This window comes from Myiozetetes cayanensis, unplaced genomic scaffold (genome assembly GCF_022539395.1).
Source record: "Myiozetetes cayanensis isolate MyiCay16 unplaced genomic scaffold, myiCay2020 scf12, whole genome shotgun sequence".
NCBI lineage: Eukaryota > Metazoa > Chordata > Aves > Passeriformes > Tyrannidae > Myiozetetes > Myiozetetes cayanensis.
Genome location: NW_026086826.1, coordinates 24,767,647 through 24,780,436, shown reverse-complemented (window position 1 = coordinate 24,780,436; position 12,790 = coordinate 24,767,647). Strand labels below are relative to the sequence as shown.

Sequence of the window (12,790 nt, the reverse complement as noted above, 5' to 3'; positions counted from 1 at the left end):
ACTTGGTAACAAATACACAATAAATGTCAGCCTGAACATCATCAGGGCTAATTGTTGCACTTCGAGTCTTCATCATCATGACTTGAATTCCAGGGTAACTCACTGATGTTTGCCACTTCCCAATATCCACTGACCTTCTACACTGAAATAATAGCAAATATCATGCCAATAGTATCTCACATCCTAGATTATTTTTTTTTTCTAATGTGCTCTTATAAATATGGGGCGCTTCATGTGTTGTTATGACAAGGAAATTCTTTGAAAAGTTTGCAAATTCCAAAGTAGTATTTGTTTTATAAACAAAGGTGCTGTTTTCCTTATGCCAGCCTCTTTCTGCTTTTGCTTGTCCAGCAGTCTGTTCTGAAAGGCATGAAGCAGCTGTTGGCCCCAAATCAAAACTTGCAGCGCAGGGAGGGTTATGTAAAAGTCCTTTGTGTGAGAGAGGTACATGGCAGCAAATGGTGAAACTGGAATGCAGAATCTTTGAGGGGAGAGGGCTGTTCACAGTAAGGTTTTCTTTTTTTACTTGATTTTTGCATAGAACAAAAAGTAGAAGATGGTGTTTTGTTTTGGTTTGGTCTTTTTTGCATTTTCAGAAATCCCTTTTCCTGTTGCAGTTTTAATGGGCTCATAACTTCACCCTGCTTTGCACCCAGTGTCACCCACTGGATGGATGGGCTGTAAGAGGTTGCCTAGTTCTTTCCTCCAAGGCAGGATCTCTGTACCTAGGCCATTTCTGAGGGGTGTTGGTCTAATCTTTGGGGGACATTTGCAACTCTTCTCGTCCATCCATTTCTGTGCTTCACTGTTCTTACCGTATAACACTTTCCAAATATTTATTTGGCATCTTTTTGTATCTGCAAAGACACTCATCTCTGCCCTTCCACAAGTGATTTCTTCTGAACTCATCAGTCCCAACTGATCTTAAATTTCCTTTCAGGTAAAATTTTACAGGGCCCTGACCATAATTTTCAATGATTTCCTCTGAATGCTCTCAAAACGTGCCATAAATTTTCGGTAGTGTGATAACCAGTACTGGATGCACAATTCTTGGACTGATTTCATAATAACAAGACATTGTTGACTAATATTCTGTTTATGTTGCACAGTGGATACAGTTCCTTTCCTGCTGAACTGCTCCTTGAGTGGCTGTATGTTTGTAACTGATTTATTCCTGCCCAAGTCAAACATTTTCTGTTCATTATGAATTCATCTAGATTTTTAAGCTGTTTCTCTAGGTCATTGTGAACTCTGGTCCTGCCATGTAACTTGTTCCCATTCTCTTCCAGTTTCTTCTCATCTGTGAGTGTAATAAGTCCAGGCTATAACCCACCATCCTGAGCTTTAAGGCTTTATTAAGCACGTTATAAAACGCAGCCCATATGAAAGTCCCCTTTCTCGGAGTTTTCCAGTTTGACAGCTTTTCTATGGAAATGACTATCCCACCAGTAACTGCAGGGAGAGCACACTTCCATTAATGAAAATGTCACATGAGATTGCGTCCAAAAGCTTTACTGAGGTCTGAAATATGTGATGTCTCATGCTAATACCTTACCCGTAAGATCTGAAATGAGATCGGATTGATTTGACATGATTAGTTGTCAACCTGTTAAAAACTGTAAGATGAAAGGAACTCCAGCTTGTTAGAGCTCTGGTAATACATCATTCCTTTCAGTCTCATAGTTTCAAATCAGCTTCTTGATTGAAGAAGGCAGGAAGAGAGCCTGACATAGATTCTCAATATTTGGGATGGCTAAAGCCATGTAAGTGCTTGGGGAGCAGTGTGGGGATTCAGCAGGAGGATTTAGCTAATGGTCTGTACTATGCAACGTCTGTAACCACAGAGAAGCATCTGAGCAGATGATTGTTTAAGCTGATCCAGAGAGTTAAATACTTGGGAATCAAATGGAGCCTAGGGTGTATCATTCTTCTCAGGGGTTATGAAGTGAGAGAGATTGTGTGTGTGAGGGAAAGCTGGATCATAATCTCTGCTCAGAGGAGTTCCAGGCTGCTAATGAAAGCCCAGCAGCTGAAAGGGGCAGCCTGTGGGTGGCTCAGTAAAGGGAACAGCAATACAAAGTCAGAAGATGCTGAAAGCATGGAAGAGAGTGGCAAAGTCACCCTCTGTGAGGGAAAAGGACAACTTCCAAGCTACCCGGGAAGTGTTCTTTCTCTGCTGCTTGCTTTGTTGTAAATACACAAAAGTAATGTATTGTCATTTACTTGTGGTTCCTTCCAATAAGAAAACCTCACTGTGTGAAGCCATCATGTGGTTTCAGCAGTCCTCTGGCAAAAGGCACGCTATGTACAGCTGAGAGGGTCTTAGCTAAATTGTATATACAGCATCAAACTGCAGCAGAGAGAGAACCAATGTAAAGATTTAGGAAAAAGCAGGGCGGTTTAAGACAACTGCAGTGTGCTGAGTGTTCGTGCATTAAACAAAATACTACTTGGATAGGAGTAGATAAAATAGATTCTATATACAGCAGCTGTGAATCAAAGCATAAATAAAATCTGGGGGGAATAATAAATTTTCAGGTGGTGGTTGTTGTTGTTATGAACTTGCATCTGTAAATGAAAGATCTGAAAGCAGCTCTTAAATGAGCAGTTTCTTACTGAAGCCACGGACATATTCCTTAGTGTACTGAGAATTGCTTTGCTGCTGCTCTGGCTTTTTCCCTGGAGTCACTCACCTTCCAGTCTGCTTCCTCTTGGTCATTCCTAATAGAATGCCTTTTTGATTACAGAAAATTGGTTGATAGACTTCTCTACTGAAAACGCTAGACAAATGCTCCTTCTTGGAACTGACATCAGGAATGTTATACAAGACATTCTTAAATATGCTGGCAGCTGCCCTGAATGTAATGAAATCATGGAAATTAGAAGTACTGCGCTCTCTGTGTGGCCGGCTCAGGACTGTTTTCACTGTGTTACCCAGTTTTGCTGGGAATTTTAAAAGGAATCACTTTGCTTTAGGTTTTCTTGGGATGTTCTTCAACACGCTTATAATTTCTACAGTCAGGAAAATTTATCCTGATATTCTAAGGTACTACTCCTTTGTTTTGAAATGAACACAATTCCTCATGCCCACATCCCTTTGCACCGCACTAAATTGTTCCTGTGGCAGCAGAGAGTTTATAGTCTTCAGAAGATCGAAAACTTTTCTTGTAGAAATGCATGTGTAGGGTAAAATCCTATTTCCACTGCAGCCAGCAGTAAAATTCCCACAAACTTAAGTGGTTTGGATTTCACATGCAGTTTTTAGTCTGCTCTTGTATGGCATTAGTTAATCCTTAACACATTCTTAGTAGGGAAGGTGTGTAAATGCAGGAAAGCGGCAGAGGAGCAGTGGTGTGTACTTTGGGTGTCAGTCCCTCCCATGCAGGGAGCACAGGGCAGATCTGGAAGAGAGGTGAGAACCCACAGCAGTGTGCAAGGAATGGATGGCATTTTTAGTCTTCTGAAGTGCCAAGAGCAGAAGGGAAGGACCTTCTCTCTGTGGATACGTATACATAAATGGAAGCACCGTCCTGGCTCCCTAAAGTAATTGCAGTTGTGTTTGTTTGAAGTAATAATATTCCATTCCTGTCAACAATTAATAGCAGTGTTAAGCAAGAGTCAACTGTCTGAAAACTCAACCCAGATTCATAGGCTGTCACTTAACACTTGCTGTTGGAACTAGCAAGTTCTGGCTCGAGGATGAGGAGCACTGAAAGGACTGGGGCTGCCCTGGCTGTTGGGAAAGGACACATTGAGACCTGTTTCCACCTCCTTCATTCTCCTTTCCCGTTCAGCTTGGCCATTCTGTTCAGCTGCAGGCAGAGAGATGTGGGAGGTGTGGGTTCATCCCTTGCAGCAGACTCACAGGAGCCTTTCCAGAATGCAGAGGGACAGGGTCTTGGGCTGAGGGGTGCCTTGCACTGAACCTGGAGTCACTGTGGTGCTCGGTGAGAAAACAGCTGTTGTGAGAGAATGGCCTGGAGATGGAATAGGGCATCTCTGTCCCTTGTGATGCCCGGCTTTACTGAGCAACCGCAGAGGCAGCTGACCAAAGAAAGCTCGTAGGTGTACTGCAGGACACAGAAATCTGGTGGAAGCAGGTTTCCATCTGCATGATGCGATGCAAACAAGATGGTTTCTGGCATGAAAAGCCTTCAGTTGAGACATCGAATCATTAGGAATGCTATGGCCAGAAACTTTCATAATAAATTACTGTAAACTCATGGAAGATTGATCTTTTTTGATTTCAGAGAAAATAAATCAACAGTATGAAGTCAGTTCTGTTACAGTTTCAAACAAGAGGCTATTACCCTTTGCCTTAAAGATCAGAGACAAATTACTATTTTTACTTTACATTCTCTTGATGAGGATAATGATAAACATCTGTCACTTTGCTGCTTAGCTAGCTACAAATCTTACTGCAATCTGTAATTTAAACAGTGGGAAAAAAATAAAAGAAAAAATACATGAACCAACTGCACTCTGTATAGTGAAGAAGAAAAGAAAGAGAATAGAAGTCAAATTCAGGGGAATCGGGAAGGAGCCATTTTTGGTTTGCTTGGCTAAAATCTGCAGATATATGACAGATGTATGATTTTCCATTTATTTGGTATTTCACAGGGAAACTTAACATCAGTTTCTCTTCAGACAGAGACTAAGGAAGGTAGTCTGCACGCTGTGACTTTTTGACATATGCAGTTTATTAACAAAACTATTAAGGTTTATTAGGTGTGTGCCTACTGGTGTTACAGCATAGAAAACCCTATTTTCATCAAGAGTTCTTTCAGTGTCCTCCACAGTCCCAAGATTTTTAGGAAGCACTGCTAATTATTTTTAAAGATTAGCTGTCCTTTCAGTAGTTCACCTGTACTTTTGAAACTTCTTTTACCATCGCTTGCTTTTGTTTCTAAATAGTACAAAACTGTAACTTCACAAATCACAAATGTGCCATTTAATTTAGACTGGACTGACCAAGATGTAGTGTATAAGGAGCAGATACAAAGTGCTAAATGAGCAGAAGCTGACCCTGCATTAGGAGATGAGACTAGAAATCCCTTTTTGGCCTACTAAGAAGGGATTTCTTGCCAGGAGAAGCCTCTTTGGTGACGTTTGCATATCCAGCTCTAGTGGCCTTTCACTGATGGGTGAGATACTGATATCAACTGCTCCAGGAATCTCTAAAGCGCCAGAGATGTGCAGATTTTATCTAAACACTCTCCTGTAAATGGAGCTGTGCTGATAGGGCTCTGGCTGATACATAACTAGTTCTCCTTCTTTAGTTTTGCAAGTGCTTTCTCTTTCTTCATGTCCTTCATGTTGGAGGCCAGGCTGGATGGGGCACTGGGCAACCTGGTCTAGTGAAAGGGGGTGCCTGCAGGAACCTGCCCCTGGCAGGAACAAGATGAGCTTTAAAGTCCCTTCCAACCCAAAGTGTTCTGGGATTCTGTGATTTTTATGCTTCCAGGTATCCACAGAACAGATTTAGATTTTATAGTTCAAGGTAATAAGGCTCTGGCAGTCGTTTTCAGGGAGAAGTATTATATGTCAGAGTTTGGGGAGCGTTGTTCTTTGTACTCTCTGGATAGAAATTCCATTCTTTTGGCATCTTGGAGCCTCAGAAAGCAGTTTGATTTTCACCAAAAGGCTACTATTATTTTTTTACGTTTTCTTATATTTATACAGGCCAGACTGGAGCAAAGTACAGGCCTTTTAGCTTCTACTTAAAAGTTCCTGGTATTTTCTTTAATTAGCTCAGCTGTTTACACACAAAGAAGTGTTTTTCTGTCCAATGAAAAAAAAGAGACCTCTAATATATAATCCAGCAAATGTTATGCTGAGCCTTGAGCACTGGAACCAATGATGCTTTTGCTGTTATCCTTCATGAATCTTTTGTTTATATAGGTGCTATTCTCACCTAACAAGTCTGAGGCTGAACTATGGAATTTGTCACAAACAAGTCAGCCTTAAGTAACAAGGCTGGGTTTTACCCATAGGAGGGTAACATTCAAAATTCAGACTTAGGGTGTTGCTTTCTTGCCTGGGTCAAGCTGACTGAATCTGAACGGTAAAAGATTTGTTAGTAAGTATGGCAGTAAGTGATCTGAGATGATAATTTTTTGGTGAATCATTTACCACCACTTGTCTTTGTCTGAAAATTTCTTTTAATATTTGTTTGGAAATATATAATGTACTTTGTGCAGAAGGTCTCATATGGCATTAACTTTAAAGGTCCTAATTTCACGATGCTGAACACTAATGTTAAAGTCCAGTACTTCAAATTTTAACCTCTGGGTACTCTTTGTATGAGTTACATCGCTGGATTATTACAGTTCAAGTCCAGGGTTTTTTTCCCCCAGTATATTTCCAGTTTACTGCAATCTGAAGGACTTTTCTTTTTATTTTTCTTTCATGTAGACTGAAAATGAGGAGAATGGCCAAGCAGACAATTTTTCAATGGACCCCCAGCTGGAGAGACAGGTGGAGACAATTCGAAATCTTGTGGACTCCTACATGTCTATTATTAACAAATGTATCCGAGACTTGATACCGAAAACAATCATGCATCTTATGATCAATAACGTAAGTAGCAGCCAGGCTTCTAAATTATTTCAACATGTCTGTCAGATCTCTTACCCTCAAGCACACCTCTTGGATGCAGCAGCAGCAGCAACAGCGTGTACCAAAGAGAACACGCTCCCATAAATGCCCCACTCTTAGACAAAATATCTCAATATTCCATAGCACTAGGAAGTTCTGCCGCCTTCTCAAAGGCTGGCACGCTGCCTTTGGTGCTTACCCCAAAATGCTAAAGACTGAATTAATTTACATCTCAGTCAGACTGTAAGTTATTATTTAAAGGGACATCCAACTAGGTTGGGGTTGGATTGTTTGTTGTTTTGGTGGGGGAGGAAGTTTGCTATAAGAGGAAAAGGGAGGACGCACAGGAAAAGTAGGAGCTCCATCTGGGCAGTCTGTGAGAGCAGCAAAGTGGAGTTGTGCTTCCTTGATTTTCAATCTGCAGCCTTTTGTCATGGGTTCATAAAGCAGTCCTTATTTTATATGGGTTTCTTTATATTTTCAGGTTACCATTTTAAAGGAATAAATCTAGAAACCTTGGACAGCGTTGTTTAGATAAGCAGGTGTGGTTGGTTGATTTATTGTGTGTGTCTTCCTTAGATTTGAAGATTATTTGGTTAAAGAAATGGCTTTGAGATACTGTTGTTTTCCCACTGCAGTAGGATCTCAGCCTTTGCTGCCTGGCAGAGTTCTGAATGGACCTTGTTGAAAACTAAACTTAATATTAGTGCCACTGCTACCATATAAATTACTAATGGGGAGCACAGCTCCTGCTAGCACTGCTTCTGTGAGGTCATCAGACCAGTCAGTCTTCACGAATACAATGTGCTGTGAGGCAAATCTGGTTAGAAGGTAGCATGTACTTTTGACTCAGAGCCACCTCTAGCCTTCATCTGATGGATTTCATTAGCCCCGTGGAATTTGTGTTGCATTTAAGAGTTAGGTGGTTGGACAGAAAATTGCAGTGGGATTTTTTGGTAGGTATAATACAAGGAGAATTTTTGCATGAGAGCAAGAGATATTTCATGATCTTCTTTGGGTTTAGAGGAGTCGGGCTGCAAGTCTAGCCATGGGTGAGTTTTTACAAAAAACATGGGAATAATGGAACTGCCTTTTTTTCCCAGAAATCAGCCATGCTCTTGACTTTTTAAGGTGCGTGTGTTCTCACTGCTCTTTCCAGATCACCCCTAGCAACTTGCTGCTTTGCTTAGCCCATCTCCAGTGCCTTTTGAAAGGGCTGGGCTTCAGCTCTCATTTCATAAACAGCAGAGCTCGGTGAGCAGTTCCTTTTGAAAGCTTACATTAAATTTTCTGCCACTCACCTCCTCATATGGAATTGTTTAAGGGTCTCTGAAGTGTGTGCATTACTCAGAAGTAGATGACTGTAAGATTTTGTACTTTCAATCTCGTCAGCTGTCAGTGACATTGATAGAGCCTGCCATGCTGGCTGGCCATGGCACACAACAATATAAACATGCTTAAAACATCAGCAACCTTTCAGTTGGCCTCATTTGGGCTTCCTAGTGAGCTCAGGCCTATCCCTCCATCCTACAATTTAAATTTGTGGCAAAGAATCAAAGCATTTTAAAGGACTGTGAAGAGTGGGGCTAAAAGCACTAATGAACTTGTTTCTGTACAGCATTGGCAGTAAAATATTATATTAAAAATAGCTAAAATATCAATTTAAAAAAAAATCAGGGCTATTAAAAAGAGAAAGAAATGGCTGAATTAAGACTGCTGAGCCATGCCAAAAGGTTGTGCAGAGACGTGGAAAGCTGTGGAGCTGTGTTGGAAGGTGGGTCCTATTAAATTGTGTGTGTGTTCCTTGTTGTCTTCAGAAGTCCAATCCATCCACAAAGAGTTAAGTGAAAACACCCTCGTTCCCCCCTAATGAGCATACTCTGTATTTTCTGCTGGCCCATCATGTTGCCTCCAGAAATCTGGAAACAAATCGATCCCAAGGAGTTTGTTTCCATGACAATTGTAACCTCCCAAGTTTTCCTAGAACTTCCTTTCCACTTTGTGGGCCCGTAAACAAGCACTTAAAATTTGAGGAAAGTATCGGATTCAAACCCAGTGTACAGAAAATAATTACATGTTGTCCCTGAGCATATTTTGAGACCTAAACCTAGACTATTGTATTCCAAATGCATTGCTTATTGTTCCCTTAGGGTGGATGTTGATTACCTTGAAAGAAAACACCTTTACCACACAGAACTGCATTGAGTTAGCAATTCAAACATACCCAAACAAAATACACATTTCCAGTTTGTATTTCATGGTTCCCAGGTATCCTTGGTATGTGGTCTCAGAGTAGTCAGTGTGTGCTCCATAAGCAGTGCTGGTAGTGATCTCAGCTGAGTAGAAGAACTCCAAAGTACTTGTTATTGCTGAACTGAAGGGTAAGGAATGGGTTGTGCTTGCATTTGAGGCAGTGATGTGTTTGTAGACTTCTCCCTGATGAAGTTACAAGCCTCCCTTACCCCACTTCAGAGTGACAGGGCAGGCTCCGGGGCACTGGCCTTTTGGATGCTTCCTATGGTTCATCTTTGACTGCAGGTCTGCTGTCTGTGAAGGAAAAAGTTTTAAATCATTCCTGTGAGTCTGTTTTCCAGAAAGGATCAAAGGTGTGAGTAAGCAGCACTTTCCCTTCCATTCCAAAGCTGGAGAAAGTGGCTACTGAGGAAGATCTTCCTCTGTCAAGTACAGCACATCTGATTTCAGAGGGCAGGAGGCTGATCCAAGAACCATCCTTAACACAGCAGTCAGCCCTTCCCAGAGGAGCTCAGGCAGTTCCTCGGGTCCCCTGCTAGTAACAGACAGGGACCTCTCATGATAATTGTCACAGGCTGATTTTTTTCAAACAGATATTTGTGGTTTAACAATGCTTTTACAATCAGCTCTGGCCTTAATCTAATTTTAGGACTTCTTCTTCTTCTTCTTTTTTTGAAGTGATGCCATTAAAATGCTCATTTCATCAAGCAGAATGTGATGCTGTTTAACTATGATATCTGTTTTTAATGTGGAGTTTTTGGCAATCATGAGGAAAGTAGTGTACTCTGGCTCTTGATCAGTACCATCTACTGGAAAACAGTATGAAACCCATGGAAAATTTTTGCAGGCTTTGCTAATAATTTGTGCATCTCCTGTCATACGTGAATGGGGAATGACAGCCAAGCCCAGGCAATATGGTTTTGTTTCCCTGTGAGGTCTGTCTTGGCCACCTTCTCATAGCTGGGTGACCAGAAAGGGTCCCTTGCCTGAGCAGCCTGACTGCTCTCACTGACCTCTCCTGAACACAAACGGTGCCTTAGTCAGGATTTAAATCAGCATTGCTAAAGTAGCACAAACGCTCGGAGCTCAGGTTTATGTAATCAGAATCCTGGGAATGTATTATTGTCAGTATCTCCTGCTCAAAAAAGTTTTATAGAGCAAAGCACCAGATGAGAAATAGATCAGAACAGAAACCAAAGTCTCAAATGCAAGGATTTAGTAGGTCAGCAGTTGGTCTATTTACCACAGTCTCATTTAATCAGAGTACCTCAAGCTTTTTATGTCTCTTAATGTGGCCCAGGTTTCCATAACCAGGGCAGGCATAGCAGGAAATCAATATAGTAAATTAGATTACTTGGAGACTTCTCCCTTCAGCTGGAGTGTGTGTGGATGAGATATTCAGAATCTGACAGAGTTGTTAGAAATGAAAGGCAGTGTCTACAGTAGGGTAAATTGTTGCTAAGAAAATAAGTGACATACATGTGATAAAACCTGAAAATTCTAATTCCATGGGGAATCTAAATCTGATGATACTGTCATTTACCTCTCAGTCAGCCATTTAGAATTGGACCAAAATGCCAGCTGACTCCTGGGAGCTGTTGGGAAGCCCGTTTGAAATGAAATGTAAACGTAGGTGTCACCTTAGAGATGTAGAACAGTGTTAATTCCAACCATGTCTAGCATTTCACAGACAGACCCAAAAAAAGGCCCCAGTGCACTGTGGAGTGACTGCACAAAACCATCTTATTATCAGATGTGAATTGCTGCCTCAGAACGTGGTTTTGTCGTTGCCATAAGCCCATCTGTGTGCAGGCAGCTGCTAAAAGGTGCAGTCCATCCTTTTCCAGCTGCGGGGCCCAGCTGCATGTGCCAGCCTTTCCTTGGGACACAGCTAGTCTTCAGGCTGCTGCACCATCAGCTCAGTCTGAGTTCTGCATCTTTCAGTCCCTGATGTGACCCAACAAAAACTGCATGAGCAGTAGAATTGGTGAAAACTAGTAGGAGAAGCTGATTAAATTGAGGTATGTGTATCACCACTGTATTTGTTCAGTGTTGTATTTCCCCCGCAGAGATTTTGTTTGTTTATTTCTTTGGTGGTTTGGGGTTTTTTTTGTTCGTTTTGTTTGTTTTTTTTTCTTGATGAAATAGGTAAAAGAATTTATCAACGCAGAGCTCCTGGCTCACTTGTATTCTTCTGAGGACCAAAACACTCTGATGGAGGAGTCGGCTGAGCAGGCACAGCGCCGGGACGAGACGCTCCGCATGTACCAGGCACTGAAGGAAGCCCTGGCAATCATTGGGGACATCAGCACTAGCACTGTCTCAACCCCTGCTCCCCCTCCTGTGGATGACTCGTGGCTTCAACAGGCCCGCAGGTGAGCAGCCTCCAATCTGCACTGCCGTGAAATTCGGGACAGGCAGGCACAGTGGGCATCAGTAGCTCCCTCCCTGCCTGTCTTTTTGGGAAGATGCTCTTCCAGGTTTTTAATTACATCTGTGAGGGAAATCAAAACATTTTCCCACATATACATTTTCTGTGGGTATGTATGTGACACCATACAGGAATATTTGCCTTATAGAAGACCATCCATTGGATTTGTAGTTTGCCTGATGCTTCAAATAGCAGCTGCTCCTGTCACCCTGGTTGTACATCCACAAGGCCTCTTTCTTGCAAGCTCTTACAATAATTCAGCATCTCAGGCTATGTGTCCTAGAAAACCCACTTAACAACACATTATTAGAACTTGAATTTTTTACATTTACCTCTTTGCTTGCATGTTGTTGATGAAAAAGCTGTGGGACTTAATTTTATGTGGTCCTCTGACACCGCAGCAAAGGAAAATGCCAAGAAAATGCAGTTGCCATAGGCATAAAGAAGGTTTTAACTTCTGTTTAAAGTAAAATAAAATACAACAAACAAAACCCCCATCTTAATGAACTTTTAAAATCTCTGTTTCTTCACTAGATCACCTCCTCCAAGTCCCTCAACTCCAAGGAGACCTACACTAAACAATCCCCCAACCAGACCTTTATCTGGCCGAGGACCCGCTCCTGCAATCCCATCTCCAGGCCCTCAGTCGGGGGCTCCCCCGGTCCCGTTCCGCCCAGGACCGCTGCCTCCATTCCCAAGTGCTGGAGAAGCCCATGGAGGACCCCCCCAGGTTCCCTCTCGGCCCACCCGGGCTCCTCCCAGTGTGCCAAGGTAAGATGTGGGATCTCCCCGGGGTGGCATGGTTCTCTCCCTGGCATAACAGACACACCCTGCACTGTGCTGGACAGCTGAGTGCCATTGTTGAGGGAATCTGGTAGCAAAGCAAAACTGGGCATTCCCTACAGAGAATCAAAGCTGTTTTGAGGAACCAATTTTTAGCACAAATACGACTTTTTAAAAAGATAGGAAGATTTTTTTTTTCTTTTTATTTATTTAAAAAGAAATTACAGTCAGTCAGTTGGAAGACACAGATTTCCTTACATTAAGACCCCCAGTTCTGGTTGTGTTGTTCCCACACAGGGGTTCAGAGAGAGAGGTCACCTACCCCTCCACCAGAAGAGGTTCAGGGGTGCAGGTCCTCACCTCTGCCATTCTGAATCCTCACCAGAGCAAGTAATGGCTCTTCTGGGGTAGATCAGGAGCAATCCTTGCAGAACCAGTGGAACAAACTGGTAGGAGTCTGACTCTTGTCCCGCAGGGCCAGTAATTTACAGCCAGTTGAAGACAGTCCATAGTGTAGATCATATGGTACAAAACAATTAGTTAAGGAACAGGATTTTCTTCAGCACATAGTTTCCTTTTTTTCCCAGGGCTTTGCATTTATCAGGGCTTTTTAAAGTAGCTTTGCATATTTTATAATTTTCTGTGGCATTAACTGCTTTTTTATATAGGTTATATGGATAAAATGTCCTTCATGTTTATTTTCACAATGATGTAATACACATAATC

At 42.0% G+C, this 12,790-nt stretch overlaps 1 protein-coding gene across 6 annotated transcripts in view; it reads left to right on the top strand.

The window, feature by feature from the left end:
- Positions 1-12,790, top strand: part of DNM3 (dynamin 3) — a 170,345-nt gene that overhangs the window by 140,757 nt on the left and 16,798 nt on the right. For all 6 annotated transcript variants that reach the window (XM_050306368.1, XM_050306367.1, XM_050306366.1 and 3 more), the window contains 3 exons: positions 6,415-6,579; positions 10,999-11,225; positions 11,816-12,052. In XM_050306368.1, coding sequence (XP_050162325.1) covers positions 6,415-6,579; positions 10,999-11,225; positions 11,816-12,052 — 629 coding nt within the window. The remainder of the gene's footprint in view (positions 1-6,414; positions 6,580-10,998; positions 11,226-11,815; positions 12,053-12,790) is intronic.